The following is a 20,489-nucleotide window of genomic DNA, read 5'->3' as shown; positions in this document are numbered from 1 at the left end:
GGATTTCTGCATCTCTCACCACCAATTTGAAACATACGGAACGTGAATTCCACACTGGCACAATGCCCTTTCGACTTGCACATCAAAGCACTGCCTCTTCAGACAAAAACACATTCGGTTCAGAATGCCTAAAAGCAACACGTATATAGCTAATATACTTAAAGAGTATCATCACTGTAGACAGGACAAAAAGAAGAGCAACACATCACAGAGGAAGTGATCTCAAGGAAAAGCAAACACAACTGGTGACACATGTAAACGGAAGTGGGATAATAACTGTTATAGATGTCGAGTCTCAACATCTAGCATTAAGACCCAAATTTGTATAGAAAGGAAGGGCTGTCTCTTGCATCACTACCAAAGAGCAAGTATGGCAGGTAAAAAAAGGAACATGGACATCTCATCCAATCCATGAGAAAGTGGCATGTACCTGTGCTTTGCCAAATTAGAAATAATCTACCAATGAATTTTGCAACGCTACTGCTACAGCACTTGAAACATACAGATAGTGAAACCTGCTCATGAACAGCACAGTAAGTTTCAAGCTCCTAGGCATTCACTGCAGTAGCATGGTCTGTTTCCCAACATCTTTGCAGTCCTTGGAGAGGTGTAGATGCAGATTTAATGAGCAATGCATACCATCTGTTAATACTGCCTTTAAGAGCAACTGAGAAAAAAACAGCAATACCAAGAGTGCAAGAGATGGCAGAAGCTTTAAAGAAATGGACCATGAATAATAGGGTTCTCTTTGTATGATAAAAAAACAAATTTAAAAAATGAGCAGACTTCATGTTCATTTGGCAACTGTTAAAAACATTTAAGTCAGTCTTAAACCAGATTATAACAGTGGTATAAACATTTGGGCTAACAGACCCAGTGGTATATTACTTCTGATCAAAAACCAAGCTCACCAAAATGACACATCCCAGGACCTGATCTTGCAGTTCACATGCTTTGGACGAGCTCCCTATGGTTAGAAATTAGAATAGCTCTTTTGATATGCTTAAGTACAGGATCTGGCCCCTTGTTATTTTATGCTCATGCACGGTGGATAAAAACTGCTGTCATTCTAACACGGTAGTATTTCTCACTCAATGTAGTTGTAAATAACTACTTTAGATGCTAGACAGTGGACAGTCTAGCTCCTGGTCCCTGAAGTGCCTCAACAGAGAAATCTGACAGTACAATACATCTTCAGTTACTAACTACAGTAATTCAACTGAATCCCACAAAGCCATTCAGTAGATAGTCATAAACACAGAGAGCCAGAGGAACTATTTGGTGTCTCCCCATTCAAAAAATGCCTCATTTGTTTGTAATGTGAACATGCTTAGGGAGGAAGAACTGTTCAGTGGTTAGCCAAAGATCAGGATACTGTTCTCCGCCCTACTTTGGACCAGTAATTTAGACCCAGACATAAAAAATAATTAGGCTTCAGGGGGAATTGAGATATTTAAATCCAAAAAAGAGTACCTGAAAGTCCACACCTAAAGCAACAGGCATATAAGCTTTTAGGAGTATGGCTCTTAAACACCTAGCATTTCACTGCCCATGTCCGTAAGTCTGTCAGCTGTCTGTCTGCAAAGCTGCTGTCATCTATTTCGTATTGAAATTAGAACACAAAATAGCTCATCTATTTCATGTATCTACTTTGTATGATGAGATTTCATCTTCAGGTGAAGCTCTCATCCATTGCATATCGAATCCATTCAAATTCTACTGATCTCACTTCCCTCAAAACACCTTCTACTTTTGGTAAATACTGTCGTAAAAGCATCATCACATGCAACATGTGGCTGAAGCTTCCAAGCCTGTCTATGAAGTTGCAAACATTACTAAGCTCCGCTATGCTGAGAGCCTAATTAGTGCCTGCTTTTCACAAATCAGTCTTCCATAGAACAGGGCCTGAGGACAGTTCCCATGTGTAGCTGGTTTCTCAGTTTTAAGAGGAAGAGGTTCCTTTTTCATTCATTCTCACTGTAACTATTCTCTTTGATCTATCCACCTCAATAAGTGAAACTATTTTCATTTAGGTAGTGACCTCTGTTTTCCTGAAGGGCAAGGACTACATTTCCTAGTAGCTGGCAGTGTAACAACTTCTTAGGGCAAGAACTCACCTTTTTCAGTCATACATATACATTTCAGTTTTACATTAATATTTTCTCTTCCTTAGGAGAGTTTTGAGAAATTACCAAAAATCTATTTAAATGTTTTGGTTTTATTTCCACAGTCCTAATTTTTTTTCCACAGTCCAAATTTTTATTTGTATACAGTCTTAGTTTTATTTTAATATACTATTATACCTGTAGGGAAAGAAATAACTGAAGGTCTGCAGTTTGCATGGAGAGTTATCTTTGACTTAATGTACCCTACACAGCTTTGTGACAAGAATAGATGTAAAAGCCCTTTGTATTCCTTAATCAAGACATACTACTGCTGAGATACCCAGAAGGCAAGGATTAAGCCAGGTTTCCAGAGTGGAGAAACAGACATAGTTTAGAAATAAAAGAAATAAAAGGCAAGAAATAAAAGGTTTATTTAAGTCACTAAACTCCCTGACAGAACTGTAAGCAATTATAAGATTAAACCATGTCATCTTGCTATATGCTATTATATACCTGTTGTATGTATTTGTAGTAAGTAAATAAACATAAAATTTTATGAAATACTGATCCTTCAAATAAGAAATGCATTTTATTCAATGCTTTAAATGGGTTATTAATATAGATATATGATATGATATACTCTTTTACTGTGGCTATAGAATAATATAGAAAATACAGATAACATAGAAAAATGAAGTTCACTTCCATTCAAGAAGAGCACAGAAACCACTGTCACAAAGAGCTAAAAATAATGGGACACTGCTAACACTGAACATCAAGAAAGATAGTTAAAAACATTACAAATCCATCCCTCTCTGTAACTTAACAATCTATAGGTTCAGTCAATTTAAAAGATCTAGGAACAGAGGTTTAGTGGATTAGTAACAACAGACCATTAATCTCTGCAGCCTCAATTTTAATCCAGCGATGACCAAAGTGATTGAAAATCATTCTACCCACATGACTAGTAAAGCTTCTAAGTGTGGTTCTCTCACATACCTGAATCCCAGAAGCAGAGGTCACACTATGTTTTTAAGGGACTATTTACCAAGAGACCTCTGCTTAATACTTAGCTAACCTCAATGCCAACATTTCTTGGCAGAGTAATTCCATTGCGTAGTTTCAACTATCTCTATGAACTAAGTATTGAAGATTTTATTTTGAACTTTATTTCAGTCAAGAAAGCTTACTTTTTGCCCTGGCAAAACACCTAAAACACATTTATGTAAAATAAATTCCTTTTTGTGTCTACATGAAATCTTAAATAAATGTGTAGGAACTGATGAGTGTCATTCCAAGCAAATGCCAGGAAATTATTTCTGTACAGTTTATATAATATGAATGAAAGTTATACTGAAAACACTTAGAATTTTTTTTTAAATGTAGTAGTATGATGTCACGTGCACTGTTTTATGCCCCTTTAATTATCACGAGGAAGGGAATAATTTTTCATTTGGGGGCCTTTTTTGTATATAAGAACACTCCATTGTAAAGATATTAAGTTCTGGATTGTTCAATGACTAGAACCAATTTTTAGGTGACCAGCAGAAAGGAAGGAATCTCTATTTCAACTGTGCAGAGTCCACCCATACTATCATGGGCTGGAGACAGAGGACATGAAATTATTCATCAGATAATGATGTGATGGTATTATGTGAACAAGACATACTGAAGTCTCACTAAAGCATGCTTATGTGATCTAGACTGCACCAGCAACCAAGACTGACATGAGGTTTCCCCAAGCACAGCTGTTGGCACTGCCGAGTCAAGTGAGCCTTCCTCTCCCGCAGCACCACCGCACAGCGGCCCTCCACTGCTCACGTGGTGCCGGCTGGCAGCCCCGCTCTATACGCAGGGCAGCATCTACTTACCCCTTGAAAGCCCTGGTTACTTAGGGACTTGAGATTTGGTCAAAATAAATTTTGCAGGTTACTCAGTAGCTGGTATTGGTTTAAATTTTATCTGTACAGTTTGTGCTGGCGTAAAAAAACATGAAACAAGTTCACATAGGAATTCCCGTTGTTTTATGTAATCAGTTAGGTCTAGGTATTACACTTCCTAATTTTTGTTTTCTGTAGTCTAAAGGAAAGCTATTTACTACTAAGAAAAATAGCGCCTATTTCATTCATGGCATCCTTAAAGTCCAAATAACAAATTACAACCTAAATTATTTTAATTTTGATTGCATGCTTTTTCTTGCAGTGTTAGTCATCTAGAGTAGTCTGCATTGTCGCTTTAATACACAAAGAACTTGCATGATTTTACCTAGATCACAATTATTTTTCACACAATTGCATAATTTAATCGGAGATGATAAAAATTTCCACTCATCTCAGCTGGGCACTTCCAAAGATTTTGTATTATTCATGTTTTATACCAGTACTAGTCCTTATTTCAGCAAAGCACCGAAGCATATCCTTCATCTATATACATCTACATACATATCTGTATTGTTTTATACAATTACATACTAAGACTCAGATACAGCAAACGCTTAAGCGTGTCTTCTAAATTTTGCATTTTGCTGAATCTGTGTATTGATATATCCCAATACAACCTAAAGAGGATGGCTGTGTTTTTAGCTCACAAGTATGAAAACATGCTTCCTATTAAAAATAAATCATGTTATTTATTACTCTATTTTGCATCCTATTCCATCTATTCCACTGTGAGTTAAACACCTGTGGCTCCAGGGCAAAGGTACAATTACAGACTGGCAAAGACAAATTGTTAACAACTTGGAGAGATTGCTGGGAGGGTAGCGAAGACAGAAATTATGCATATGCAGATAACTTTATATCCCACTTGCAATTACTAACTGCCTCGTGGTACCCTCAGGATCATCTGGGCAAACTGCAGGAGATTGTGGCGTCCTTGCAGATTGCTTTGTTTTCCAAAAGGGACAAAAACATACGAAAACAGTAAGATACTGCTTATGAAGTATGAATGTTAAAAATATATATGTTCAAATGGTGAAGCCAGGTGAATATACTGGAAAATAAAAAGTGGGAGTTACAGACATCACAGGCAAAATCTCCTGGGGCCAGGATTTCACTCCTCAAAATAAATGCACATACGTATGCACACCATATCCCAAAAACGGATAAGTAAAGGAACCTGTTGGTTTGCTGAAAGAGCAGCTCCAAAGGAAAAAAATTAAGGCTAGAATCTGTGGTGCCTTTAACTTGTCACCTACACCCATGCAAGGTGGATATAAACACGAGATGCCGCACTCGGGGGAATCCTTCTTTACTCATAGTCGCAATAAAAATATAAAGAATTCAACTGAATGAATGTTAATAATTTAAGCAGGATTTAAATAACTTAAATAGTGTATGTTTATGGAGGAACCTTGCATAGGTCTGAATTTTACCTTACTAGCACATTAAGTCACGGCTACCACACACGACAGTTTAAAGGTACTTGATGTAATTCCTCAATATACCACACTAATACCCCAGAATAACTTCACAGCTAGTACTACGAAGAGAAAAAAAATACCTTGCAATAGGCAGGAAAGGAGAGGAGGGATCCAGTTCCTGAGAGCACCCTGGGGCCCGGGGAGGAGGCGCCCCCCGGCCGCTTGGCAGCCTACACGGCCCCTCGCTGAGGTAAACGGCCCGGCCTAGGGGGAGGGAGCGGATGGAGACACCACGATCTCGCTGCCTAGCGGGGCGTGAAGCTCTAGAGGCTTAAAAATGGTTTTATTTTCTGTCAGGGCCAGGCTGCCAAGTCTCGGCTCCCTCAGGACTCCTCGAACGTGCCTCGCAGTCGCCACCGAGCCAGCCGCACGAACGCCTCGCGCACGGGCGCCATTTGCGGGCAGCGCAGCGAGGGCGGGCGAGCGGGGCCGAAGGCGACCGCGGTGGCTCCCTCCGCCGCGGGAGCAGAGCGGCGCCGGGGAAAGCCGCGTGGGTCAGCCGCCCTCCGGCGAGTCGGGAAGGCCAGTTGGCAAGGCGAGGTGAGGAGAAGTGTGGCACCATGGCGCGGCGCGGCAGGGGGAGGGCGAGGGGCTGCCGAGGGGCAGCGCCGACATGGCTCCTCACAGCTCTTTCCTCAGTGGCCTGAGCTGCGCAGGGGCTGAGCTGAGCAGGACATGGGCAGCAAAGGCCAGGGATGGGGACAGGGCTGTAGAGAGCCCCTTGGTTCACCCCAGGCCATCCCCACCTTCCCTCCAGGCCTGGCTCTGGCAGCAGCTGAGGCCTCCCTCATTTCCATGAGGCATTTTGGTGTCTTACCATGATCATAAAAACGTTCAAGTGTAATCCTAGGGCTACAAGGTAGCAGTGAGTGAAAACGGACTGTGGTTAAACATTTAGATTACTGGTGAGTGACCTGTAGCATTTTTTTTTACATCAGTTTTACCGTTTTACCTCAGTTTCTCCATTTGTGTGACCCACACAACTTATTCTCTGCAAACTGTTTTAAGATCTACCAAAAGCATCATTGTTTTTCCTTTTTAATTAAGGTATAATAGTATAATGCAAAGCTTTCCCCATTCATAACTTTCCCACATGGCATTGGAAAAAAGCCAGATTGCACAGTCTCATTCGGAGAAAACTCCTGTATAAACCAACAGCTGCCTAGATGTTCCCAACTCACAGGATTAGGACCAGAACAGAGTCAATCAAAAACTTTTTATTTCCAGCAACAGTAGCCTTTCCTTTCCATAACTGAAACTTCTCACATGGGCAATCATAAACCTCACTGATGTATGGATGGCATAGCTTTCCACTCATGTATGAACAAACAAACAGCTTAGTCTCAATAAAATTTCCTTTTCAGGTAGTATGGTGGTGTTACCCTTTTCAGCCAGCAAGTGCAAATAATCTCGAGTCCTGCCTTTTTCCTGAAGAGAAGGTAATATTCAGATTTTTTCTCTGCCCTGATGGCAAATGCAAATTAATGCTCTTTCTAGTGGCTCATGTATGTCGTCTTGCCAAGCAAAATTTAGCAGTGGCAGCAGCAATCTTTCCTTGAGCTGCCCAACTGGCTTGCTCCTGGGATTACTGCTAGCAGGCAGGGTTTGCCAGAAATCATGGTCATTCCAACATCACTTCAAATGATGCAGTTTTCCACAGTCAAACATAGCAAAAGACCTTTCTGTATTACTGCTCAGTATCTTTTTCCATTAGCATTAATAAGGTAAATTCTGTAAGAGTCCTGCTGTGCTGGTATTTCTACCCATGGCAGAACAGAAAAACTCTATTCTGAGGACTATTATTGAAGTAGAACAGGGCATTATGGTAGTTAATAATGGGAAAGCTTTAAATTAAATTTGAAACAACCCACAGAAATGACATGAAGATGATTTTGTAAAAAAATGTATTTTCCCTCTAACTCTAGCTACCATTCCCCATACTCAAAAATTATTTCCAGAAGTTAGATATGTCAACTCGTTTGGAGAGAAAAAAGTATAATGTTGCTTAGCTTCCTCTTTTCTGCATGTGCTTAACAGCCACCTTGGACTAGTCAATGCACAATTCTATCTGTTCCCTACTTAAAAGGCTCATGACAAATACACACTATTTGGAACTTGATTAAGCATGAATCATACAGGGAGGAAGAAAGAATGTCAAAATGAACAGAGAACATTATGGATAATGTCTATCTTTATACTTACTTCAGTATCTTCTTAAAAATAAATTCTAATTAGTTATTTGTAAACTACAGCTGCTCTGATATTTTTCCTGTCAGGAACATTACAAAAGGTGACATTCCCTGGTATTTGAGCTTAATATTAATTTTACTACCGATGCACAAATCCAGATCAAATGTTTTCGTATGCAAAATAAACCAATGACAGCATTTCTTCTGTTTAGTTCTCAGCACTGCTTTTGGTACTTTACATATGTTAGAAGTGATCTCCTTTAGTTTTTCAAGATGAATAGAATAAAAAAGAAAATGAAATGTATTAAGGTTCTAATCCTGGATAGAGCTGGACATGGCACCCCAGCGCACTCATTAGGAGTACAGAGAACTGCCATGTAAAGCCTTTCTCACTGTCAGGCTTTAAGTTTTTGCAACTCATAAGGCCCAAATCCGATTAACACTAAAAAGCCATTTATAATATTCTCAGAGTTCCAAGGTCTTTTAAAGTGGGTGTGAATATATGTTTTCTTATGCCTTCCTACCCCAAATGTCAACCAAAAACAAGATAAGAGCAAAATAATACTTATCACAGTGTTACATCACATATCACAAGGGCTGTTCATAACTAGCTGTCGCTTACTTTTGTCTGCTGCACAAGCTGCTTTATATAGTTTTCTGCTGTTTTATATAGTTTTCTGCTAACTGTCCAGTTTCAAAAGATACTATTAAGCTTGTACATCACCATGCCTGTAGAACCTTGTCAATTATTAGCAGAAAACAAAAGGAAGTACAACTTTGATTAGAACACAATATGCAAAACGGCTTCTCTGGGAAAACTAAAGAGAATTTATTCAGTTTATTATTCTGTTGAATAGAAAGATACTCTCTCACTGTGTGTATATAAATACACACACACACACACACACACACATATATATAGTCTGTTCACTACTTTCTTTTCAGAAAAACATTTCATACTTTTCATTTAAACCACAGATGGGTGAATTATCCAGTTCAGTCTTTGCCATGTAAATTTAGGCATAAACAATTAGCAATGGTGAAAAGAAAAGCTCTCTCTTCAGCTAAATTACAACTTTCAGCCAAGTAAAAAAGCAATACTTTGATCAATAGCAGCAGATAAGCAAAACAGCCTTTTATGGTAAGCAAGCATTCCTCCTTCATTTGTATGCAAGTAACATATTCGTAATTCAAAGGGATAGTTATTTCAATTCTTGCTGAATTTTAAATCTAGGTGTTGTAGATTTTAAACTGAAACTCCTCCTAGAATTTGAAGGGAAAAACTTGTCTGTAACATCAGTTGCATCTCAAAGACTTCAAGAATACTTTTAAATTGAGATGGTGTGTTGGAGTTTTAGTCCTTTTTAAAACAATTCAGTCTTGGAGGTTTGGTATCTACTTCAATTGCATTAACAATGAGGCAACAGAACAAGGCAAAGAAACCTCTTTGAAAACTGGCTATCTTCATCACTGAGATTTGCAAAACAATAGCAATTATTATGAGTTTCTTCCCCTAGGTTTATTGGATGGAAAATAGCTCAGCATAACATGAGTGAAACTATTCATATACATTTTCTTCTACTACCTTTACATAAGTTAAAATGTTTGTTGTTTTGCCATTTAAGTGCCTATCTGGTCACGCTGTAGCTACAGAGCTAACAATAAAAATAGATTGATGAAAAATACAGGACACAAAAAGAAATAAAGTAGACATTTATAGGAGACTACAAAACTATTTCCATAAAATTTTAGAGCAGAAACATCTTCACACCTTCTGAAAAGGCAGCAACATCTCTCAAGCGAGAAAGCTTTCAAGTGCTAAGAAACTGGGACTCTTTAGATCCAACATATGGCCTCCATCCTGTGTTTGACTGTGAGCAGGAGGATTTGAGTCCACATGGATTTTCAGTAACATCAACAAACTCCATACAGGCAGGTTTGCCCACACACATCGAGCTGTAGGGATGGGACCAAGAAAAGAAAGAATACTATAATGGATTGGCTGCCAGAAGCTCTTAGTCACCAGGTGCACTAGGCTACCTGTTACACCTTCCTATGTTCCTAGAGATTACTCTTCTCTTAGATACATCAGTGGTATGAATAATTCTTTCCCCTAGGATATTACATTCCTTACTTAACAAACCTGCCAGAAAAAAGTCATTTCTGTGACATTTAACTTGATTTCAACGTTTTTGTCCAAAAATACAGTGAACCATTCAGTGATGGTTACTAACGGCATTAGAGCCTTCATATTCTTCTTTTCTATAACACTACTTATGCTAGTTTGAATTATCTCAGATTGTAGTAATGGTTGAGAGAAGAATATGAGTTATCAGACCTTGCAGATCATCACTCAACAGCTAATTCAACTTTGGCATTATTTAGAGTTCGTATAGAACCTCTATCTCTGTGTTATGCCAGGTAATAAGAGCTCAGAAACTGTAGCAGCAGCAAGACAGAAAATGAAGTGCTGCTATGCTCCACATACAGTCCTAGTCCTCAGTGCCAGAAGGTGCTATATCACATGTTCAATACACAGGAATTCTTGACAGGCATGAGTTCCTTGATACCATCTCACTGCTCTTGATGCTGTTGTTCATGATACATAATTAATGGCCTCTCTGTGGAGCCAAACAGGCCAAAGAAATTACATCATAAACAGGATATGGCCGTACATGACTTGAGGACAATGGCAAAGGATGAGCGTACTTTCGAATACTAAGAGCTCTGTAGGACTTCCGTGAATCTCATCCACATTAGTTCCTGTAAGCCCAAAGAGTAAGAGGTAATGTATCAATCCATAGGAAGCCACAAGGATTTTGAATATGCAGGTTCTGTAAGTCAATTTGTTGATGGATTAACAGAAAATGTATGTAGAGACCTTTTTAAGCAATGAATGCATACAGCAGTAGTGTTTCCTTATTTAAATGAAACAGCTGGAAAGCACTTCCTTGAAAAGAACAGTTTTCTTGAAACTGATTGCTAATATCTAAAATCATAAAAAGAATAAAACACAGCTTATACAAATGTCTGTGCAAGCAAATGTGGCAGCCATTATGGGACAAACAACATCCCATCTACAACTAAGAATACGGATGCTAATTAATCCTTAGTGGTATTCTTACCCAGAAAGGAAATTTTGGACATCATACCAACAAGTATAATCCTCTTTCTGTACAACATGGTAAGCCCCCTGTCATGACTATATGCATCATCAAAGAAACAATAACTAGAAGGATCTTATTTTTGCATCCTTTTTATAGGACATCTTCACTTCCAGAACCCTGTGTTCCTTCTGTGCTGTAGTATCATTAAAAGAAACAAAACTTCTAAAATCATAATATAAATCATGACAGTTTTTCCTTAGAGACTATAACTCAATATGCACCATGACTTACTTAGTAGGGAAAAAGAGGGCTTTCATTTCTTTCTGAAGGGCAGAAATTGTTTTCTTGGTCCCTCAGTCTGTTCTTATTTCTCATCTGCATTTGTACAAGGAAACTAGATTCTCCTTTCAAACAAACAATTTCAAGTAGCAAAAGCCTTCATTCAGTATGCCAAGAAAACAAAAATACTCAGTTTACAAAGTTCACACAGCAATACAAATTATTTTCCAAACACATAGACCAGTAATCAAAAAAAAAATCAGTCATGTATCTCAGTACCATTTCTTCCAAACTAAGCAATCTAACATATACAGAGGTAGCTGGCCAATGAAAAATGTTAGGTATAAAATAATTTATTAAATATATATGTCTTCTTTCATAGATTAAATTACTTTCCACACTAAGCACTCTTAAGATGCTATCAAAATTAACATATGTCACAAAAATTCATGCATGTAAGATATACCAAAAAGCCAATTATATGTTAGAATGTCATTACTACATTTAAGTAAAAAATGCAGCGTAAGTAAATGAAGATCTATATTCAGTACAATCTATATTTAAGCATGTCAGGTAAATGCATAGCAAAGGACAGTGTAATGGAACATTGAACTTATCTTAAGTAAGTTTGCTAATAGTGATGATCTAGTTAAAAGCATCTAGTTAATAGTCTATTCAATTCAGTAACTGACATCACCCTTCGAACAGCAGCCCTTAGAAGTCCCTAATCCAATCCCCACTGAAATTAGTTGGAAGACTATCACATATTTAAATACACACTGAATCAAGTCTCTGCTAATGTTCAGGAAAGATCATGCACAGAAAAGCAGTCTCGCATCTTCATTGCTGAAACAAATGACTTATCAAAGAAAGAAAGAAAGAAAGAAAAGCAGTATTACGTCACTCCTTAATTCACTTTTCTGTAATCTGCAGTAATATGCCTAAATTAGTGTCTTTTTAAAGTAACATGTTGAACGAATGAGCAATGCTAAAGTACAGAAAATATGCAGTTTCTGGAATCCAGTGTTAAGTTAAGGCAAACGTTAACAGGCTTCATTACACCTTCTCATACTTCAGCTGTTACCCAGACATCAGAGCTAGATAATATGCTACAAAACATAGTGTGAAAAGGATGACAGAGAAAAGATATAAAGCATTACTGCCAGTCAGATATCTACAGATCTAAATCCCTTTTACCAAGATGACTAATAATTCCTGAAAAAATAAAGATCTCTAGGGAAAAAGAAAGAAAAAAGAAACCAAAGGCTACATGTATGCAGAGGATGCTCTATGTGGTTAAAACAAGTTGTTTGAAACCACAGCTTTATTCATGCAGCAAAAGCATCCCACCATCCACTTATTCACTTTATTCAAAAAAAGAAAAAAAAAGAAAAAGAAAAAAAACAGCAAGAGAAAAGAGGTGAAGAGGAGAGAAAAGAGGGGAAAAGGAGAGAAAAGAGGGGAAGAGATTGATATCAGGCTGTTCCTAGTGCTAGAGGGAGATGGTGAGCCAAGAGAGCCCCTGCAGGACTGATCCCTCTATCAGTTTCAGACGCTTGGGTGCCAATTTCTGAAGAGGAGGAAAGAAAGGGGAAAAGATTAGGAAACACTGGCAGCTAAATACATGGCATAAGGACCTGCACAGAATGGGACAGCTTCTTCCTGTCGCAAGATATTACTGTCAGAATAGCCAAGAAAACGATGTGCTTCATTTTTCCGTTCTCATTGTGGTACTTAAGAGAAGTGCCTAATTTGAAGAGAGCTGGACAGGTGGCATATCACGCTGAGCTAAACAGATAAGTGCGAGATTTAAATGACAAGAGGAAGCAGGTTTTGCTGTTCTAAAGAGAATGAATTATTCTGGTGGTACCAATGGGCACAAGTGGAAGGTCAGCTTGGGGTGCTGCCAGCATCACCTTGGTGCCTGCTGGCAGATGGTTTCAGTTCATGGGGATAAAAGAAGGGCTGACATACTCAGTGGGCTGGCATAAACACTGTCAGCTCCGGAATAGGAAAAGTTTTGGGGCAGGTGCAGACAATGCAAATCACCATAGATGCTGCCACCCTAAATGTCAGTACAAGTGTTGCCAGTGCAAAGGTGGTAAGGGTGGATCAGTAGGGAGCTGCTGCAGAAAGCGCAGCAGGGGCAGGCACTGCCAACACGAGACGCTGCAGGTGCAGCTAGCTGGGTGCCAAGGGGCTGGCACTGCCAAGCACTGCCTGGTCCCAAGGGAGCTTAGCAGCTCGCTCTCCCTAAGCACATGCCAGCTGAGGGGCCCCCAGGATTTCGCACCCGCCGTAGAGCTATGCCTGGTGCTGCCTGCGTTCCCATTTCTAGACTTATGCAACGCCGTGAGGGCAGAAGCAGTCTGCAGAGAAGTGGAGCAGCAGGAGATGCAGGCAGCCTGGATTCCCATGGGGCTTCCTGAAAGTCCCAAACTAGAAAACTGGCCACCTCCCCACTACTGCTCCTGCAACATAATTATTCCAGCATGACTGACATGACAAATTAACAAGGCAGCCTTTTCTTGTGCAGCAGAAAAGAGTGTTTTCCCCAAGAATAAATTGGTCCAATCCTTTACGCTAGACACCCGGCCGTGCCTATTCATTAATTGGACAAGCTCTAGTGACAACTGAAATTACCTGACTTCTACATGCTGAAGGGAGAGAGATCTCTGCAACCTTCAAATGAGAAGCCTAAAGCCGGAATCCCAGCCACTGTGGAGTTCTTTGGATGTTTTTTTTTAGTTCATTTTCAGAGCACAGCCCCAGTAAATCTCCTTTTAAAAGCAGAGGCACAGTCTTTAGAGGATTCTGTCATTCCTCTTTTTGCAGTCCCTGAAATGTGGCACCAGAACATGACAACTCATCCAATGAACCGCAACCCTTTTAAGACCCACAGATCAGCCGAGTTTAAGAACTTTAGGAGCCACAAAATGCTGGGATTACTGCAATGTTGGGATTAATTATCACAACCGGAGTACATTAGGAATTATAAACATCTGCTTAATCAGTACCCTGTGGTTATTTATTGCAACCAACGTATCATAATTACTAAACAGGTACCAGAATAAATGTGGGGTGGGAGGGGGGATTGATGGCTCTTACATTCAGTCACGATCCACTCACAATACCATTATGCATACATTTTTCAACTACTGTTTTGATTTTACCTGTAACTCTTACTGCCCTGCTAAAGGGAAGCCTGGGGACCCGCTATGGTATTTCTCCCCTCTGCCTGCCCTTTCTGCACTAGCTGCGTACCTGAAATGCAGACGATGAAATTCGCTTGCAGAAGGAAAAGCACCTCCCAAACAATTTCCATCCTCCGATTCTCATGCCAAGTGCATTCCTCGGCGAAAAAAAATAACAAAGATCAATATCGCAGTTTGAACGATCCCAGCAAATTTCCTTTCGGACTTGCAGACTGTATTCCCCAGATGTGCTGACAACACATGTCCGAGCGCTCTCTCTGCACGGCTCAAGCGAGATCCCTTCCCTTCCTTCGCCCTCCAAAAAAGACCAAGAAGCCAACTGCCAGCACCGGGCTCTTCCTCCACCAGTGAGAAAAAAATCCACCAGATTTCCCAACAAGACATAGACAACAAACCCCAACTGATCCGGTCCGGAGAGTCTCTATTCCAGGGCGGCCAGATGCAAGTTAACCCCAAACTCTGCCCGTCTCAGCGGGGCCGCGCCAGCGTGCCCGAGGGGAGGCGGCGGCGGGAGGGGGCTCCTCTCCTGCTGCTGCTACAAAATGAGCGGAAAGAGATTAATACCGCTGCAACGCCCTGGCCCCCCCTGCCTGGCACCGCACCTCCGCGCCGCTGAGCGCAGCACGTAGCAGCCGGCTCTCTGCAGCCCTGCCGGGCTTTCTGCAATCCCCGGCGAGCCGCGCCGGCTTTCCGCCAGGCGACTGCAGGGGTCGTCCTTGCCCCGCGCACCGAGCGGCCCTTCCGCGGCCGGGATGGCCCCGCCGGCCCCGGCCGCGCCGAGCCGAGCCGAGCCGCGCCGCGCCGCGCCGCCCGGCCCCGCGGCTCCGCGGCGCTCGCTGCGCGCAAACGCCCCGGCCGCCGCGCGGGACCGAGCAGGCTCTCGCCGTCCGTCACCCCCGCGCCCCCAAAGGCCGAGGTTGCAGAAGTCCAGAGTTTGCAAGCAGCGGGGGCTTTGCTCAGGGTGCTGATGCGCGATCGTATTAAAAACTTATTTAAACAACAAGAAAATTAAAAAAAAACTTCTCGCAGGTTTGGTGGTAGGAAGGGCAGCAAAACGATGCAGCGGAGAGTTAGCGAAGTACTTGCATTGCGATGCATGCCTAATTGCATTGCCTAATTGCATTCCCGAATCCACCGTACTTCTGCAGCGACCAACCCCGCCCCCCGGCTAAACAAGCCGCCTCTGCTTCGGGGCAATCTCCTACTTACCCCAAATTCCTCCTGCTTTTTATTATTATTATTATTATTATTTTATTTTCAGCTCATCGGATTGGCCACTCCCGCCTGCAGTCCCAAAAACAGATCGAGGTCAAGCTCCGCGCAGCTCGCTGCAGCCGCCTACCACCCCCCTAAGTGTAAGGAGGTCTCATAGCTCCTCGGCTTCCCCCCCCGCCCCCTCCCCTAATTGCGCCTATTTCGCCATTCCCCCGCGGAGGCGCCGCTGCTGCGGGGTGCCGCGAGCCGGCGGCGGGCGGCAGCGCCGGGCACGGCGGGGGTCGGCGCGGCGGCGCGCACGGGCGCGGGGCGGGCGGGCGCTGCGCCGCGGAGGCGGTGCCGGGGCGGGGGGATTCCCGTCCGCACTGCCCCCTCGGGGTCTGTGCGCTCAGACACCGCCCAGAGCTGCCTCTCACTTCGGTTCGGCTGCGCATCCGCGCTTGCCCTTAAAAATAGAGGCGCAGCTGCCCCGGGGGAGGCTGCTGCTCCGCGTTGCGGAGGAGGGAAGGCGGCTCGGAGAGGCAGCGCGGCGGGAGGCGCGGGGAGCCCCGGGCGGCGGGAGGAGGCAGCGAAACCCCGGCCCAGGGCGGCTGCGGAAAGGTGCCTCCCGCCCGGGCTGCGGCTGCCTTCGCGCAGCGCTGCCGGGGAGCGGGAGGGAGGCTTGGGGCTGCAGAGGGACATCCCAGCTCTGCAGGCACACGCAGGTCGCGCTGCAGATACTCCAGCTGGGGAGGCCCGCATGCGAGACTGAACACGGGCAGGTTTATAAACGGTGCTCCGGCCAGGCCGCGCTTGTAAAATGCACCTTTGCCTGGAGTCTAGCAAAACGAGGAGATGTGGCCCTCTGAATGGGGAGGGAGAGGATCTTTACGAGAACAAACCACAGGCTAGGTTGTTATTTGTATCGCCTCTGAGAAATGTGTAGGAGTGATAGGTTTCAAGTCATCCTGCCAGTATATAATTGCGGTAGATCAGGTTTCTTGAGCGCTGCAAAGCAACTGGATGGGACAAAATCATCATGGTTTGAAAGGAAGAACTGGGTTGCAGGTGCTCACTAGTCAATGAGATTTCTTGCATTCCTTTTGCTGGTTCTCTGGGTAGTGTAAGTGCTCCTTGCACTGCAGCAGTTTCTGCTGATGCTTACTCTATCCCTTGTGATGGTTTGTAAGAGGTTTCTGAATTTAACAACGTAATTGCCATTATCTGTCCAATGTGAGCAGTGAAGTGAGGCTGTGCAGGTGGCAGCCTCATTCAGGCCTTTAGGGGCAAAGGACCTGGCTTAAAGAATTCCAGTAATTTTTGATGGATTTTCAGTAAACAGTGGGACTGTGAAGGAAGAGGGATTTCATTTCTGCAGGATGCTGAATGTAGTTTGAATACAGAAGTTTAAGTATTTGAGAATTATCCCTTTTTGGCAAAATGAAGATGCATAAGATTTGGGGAACTAAGGCAGCCTATGGGCAAGCAGGCATTAATCTGGTATGCCATTATGTAGATATGTCTCTGGGCACTGAATGAGTTGTCCAAAAGCAGCAAACTGGTATAGATTTTTAAAGAGGCTGAAATATGATTTGCATCTGGTTCATGAAAAGTTAATGAAATAATAAGGACTGCCGGGAGTCCTTCCAAATCATTCCTTTAGGATCGTGTTATCAAATGAAGCCTCAAATCAGCAGAAGAAATAATTACTATTGAACCTGAGACCTTGTTTATTGAATGTTCTCTGTTTTCAGAATCATGAAAAATAGCATATTCAACTTTCATCTTTTTATGTCTTTTTAAAAACCAAGTTAATAATTCCTACTTTTGGATTAAAAAAGGAATGAGTGCCATCTTCTCTCTGTAGTCTAGCCATGTTTAAGTGTTAGGGGAATGCTCAGTAATGTTCCCATTGATGTTTACTAAATTCCTTTACTGAGCTGAATGTTTTCCATGGATTTGGCTGTAAATTCTCTTTGGGGCTTTCCTAACTCATTTCTTAAAATAACATCCCAATCTAGAACCTAACAAACCCATGAAGGTCCTTTTCTTTATGGTCATATTTACACAGCCATCCTTGTTCCTGAACTAGTCTTCTTGAAATTATGGCATTATATGTGGGAAATGAATGTCGCAAGTAAGTAGGAAACTTGCAGGATCAAGCAGTAGATATGAAAGACTAGCCTTCCTCCCAATGTCTGTACTGAAATGATGTGTTGCAAAAAGGGTGTGTTGTCTGTTAAGCCAGCCAGGAATCAGACTGGTGACAAGAGAATCCAAATCTGATGCAGAAAGCTCATGTTTAATTCCTGTTGACGACAGTGGAACCTTGGTATCAGTTTAACAGCAGGAATATACTCAAGAGATGATTGTGCTAAATAAGATTGCTTACTCAGTGTGTAAGTGATTAAATCAGTAGACATACAGTGCATCTTTTTATCTTTTAAAACAGGCTGTGCACGATCCAGCTGAAAACAGAAATTACATGCCAGGGAAAGTTAGGCAGTTGATGTTGGCTGCTAGCAGATAGTCAAAAATCCCAAATTATTAATGTTTGTACATCACTTTGATGTGGTCTGTTTATCCTATCATACAACCCTTATGCTGGGATAACTAAGTAGTTTGTGAGTCAGTCTGACATACTTATCAGGGATCAAAGGAGAGTTGAAATGTTTTCTTACCTGGAAAATATACTGGTGAGCTCAGAAAATATGCGTTTTTTTTTTTTTTTTTTTTTTTTTTTTTTTTTTTTTTAGTCTAGATAAATAGTAATGATTTCATTCTGTTGTCCTATACTTACTGTGATGCTATTTGACTGTCAGTGACCCTAAAGTTTGGTTTTGAAGTCATTATGGCCACATTGGCTGCTGCAGCCCCAAAGGAAAGCTTGCTTCAATCAAATTGAATGGACGTCAATATGGACCTATTCCAAAGCCTGGTGAAATCAATTGGAATGTTTCTGTGGACTTCAGTGAGTTTTGGATCAGACTCCTACTGCAGAAATTTAGCACAACATATTTAATCCCGTGGAAAAGGTTTAATGTAGTATGATATATTTGTGATAGAAGCAAAAGGTGCTATAAAACTGAACATAACTCACTTGTGTACATCGGTGTAATTTTAAGTTCAAAATAGACAAAAATACTGGCTGCTGCATCAGTCTTTTATTGAATAAGCTTCTATTCAAAACTCCTTCTGTAACTCACTAAAATGATGGGTTTTGATATTTACTGCATTTATTTGATTTCAATTCATATTTGTACAGTCGGCTAAACTTCTCAAACCTAATCTTGCCAACCTTTAAGCTGTACTGAAGTCAATGGACTATTCATGTGCCTAGAGTTAAAAATGAGTACAAAGTGTTTTTAGATAGGTCTCTGAAGCATGTTCATGTGTTTTAATTGTGAAGATTTTACTTCACAATTCACACCATTGTGAAGATGGAAGCTGTGGCTGGGATTTCCACCAGAGCTTAAGAGTACCTAGCTTAAATTAATTACATACTGGACACCTAATTTCTTGAGGCCAGAGCTACAGAGAAAAACTTTGTGTTTTAGCTATGCCAAGAAAGCTCAGAAAGTACTTACATAATAACATACCCCAAATCAGTAAAGGAAATAAAAGCTTACACCTTCTCAGAGGAGCCAGAAGACTCATTTTACTCAAAAAGAGCTTAGATCAGTAAAGATTGTTGTAGACATTGTTTTGAGCCAGTTAGCTTCTGAGCAAAATGGGTTTGAATGGGGCTCGTGCTGTGTTGATGAAGAGGTTGCTGCCATTCGTCACTGCTGTGCTGCTGAAGGTTCCCACTGATCTAGTACAGCAGCTTGCCCAGGTGCTTCCTAGCCCATTTCTGTCAAAATAAGTCAGATCTGTGAAGACCTGCTGTTTAAGATGTCTGAAGTTTCTGGCATGTTTCCTGCAATTAAGTTGGCAGAGCTGGGACAGCTACTGTTCTTACTGTTTTCCCCTGCCTAGAGGTTGCTAGCCCCATGGCAGGGATGGTGGAAGAAGCTGTGAATCAGCTTCTGAATTGCCACTGGGAACAGGCGAGTATGTAAGCCTGAACCAGAATCAATGTTAAATCAAAATCAAAGAAAGGCCCAGTGCAGGGAGGCCGTTTGCTCAGGCCAAAGAAAGCTCAAAGATCTCCAAGTCCAAACGAGCATTAGAAGATCTTTCAAATCAGCAGTCTTAGTGTCCAGTTCAAGGAACTTTACCAGAGCTGGGCCCTAATTGCCACTGAAAGGAAAGTGGTTGCTTGGAATAAACCATCACAGTGATAGCATTGAACTTGCTGTCAGATGTCACATAAATATGACACTGCCTCTTCTTGTCTAAAGTTTATTCTATAATCAAGCTTATGTTCAAGGTTTAACTTGTTTTTATTACAATGAACTGAATTGTTTGTAGAAGTAAGACAAAAAAGATTTTTGGTTTTAGACTGTATGTATGAATGTCTTGCAGTGCAAGTTCCAAGTAAATTGCCAACAAGGCAGTAATACCATAATGAATTGCAAAAACCTACCAGAAAAATTCTTTGTATTCTATGCAAATGTTTGAAAGCTATGATAAAGAAATGCATACCTATTTCTTTTAGAATTAGATAATCAAAATCTGTCTTCTTAAGTCTTTGGTACCTATTTATTGCCTGTATGAAGCACTCTAATCTCGTGGAATAAGTATGGGATTAGAAAAGAATTTATAGTCCTGATTTTACCAGCGCTGTGGCTTTGGACAAGCTCCCTGTATCTCATTTTCTTACATTTATAGAACAGACCTCAATTCCACAAGTAAATTGATAAAACAAGGTTAAATAATTTTTTACCATCAGTAATAAAGACACTAATGACTTTCACCACCTCAAGAGTGAGAAGAAAATAGCTCAGAATTGCCCAAGCCCCTCCATTGCATTGTGGGCCCAACCTGCTGCACTGGGGGTCCAAGGCAGCCACAGAGGACAGGCCTGAAGGAGCTGT

General features: G+C 41.6%; 1 protein-coding gene across 1 annotated transcript in view; it reads right to left on the bottom strand.

The window, feature by feature from the left end:
- Positions 1-15,630, bottom strand: part of CA10 (carbonic anhydrase 10) — a 196,728-nt gene extending 181,098 nt beyond the window's left edge. Inside the window, exons 1-3 of the mRNA XM_062591662.1 lie at positions 15,526-15,630; positions 14,712-14,851; positions 14,366-14,453 (exon numbers count right to left, since the gene is read on the bottom strand). Coding sequence (XP_062447646.1) covers positions 14,366-14,426 — 61 coding nt within the window. The 5' untranslated portion in view covers positions 14,427-14,453; positions 14,712-14,851; positions 15,526-15,630. The remainder of the gene's footprint in view (positions 1-14,365; positions 14,454-14,711; positions 14,852-15,525) is intronic.
- Between the last annotated feature and the right edge of the window lie 4,859 nt (positions 15,631-20,489).

The sequence above is a fragment of the Rhea pennata genome, chromosome 19 (assembly GCF_028389875.1).
Source record: "Rhea pennata isolate bPtePen1 chromosome 19, bPtePen1.pri, whole genome shotgun sequence".
Classification (NCBI taxonomy): domain Eukaryota; kingdom Metazoa; phylum Chordata; class Aves; order Rheiformes; family Rheidae; genus Rhea; species Rhea pennata.
This window is presented reverse-complemented; position numbering and strand designations above follow the sequence as displayed.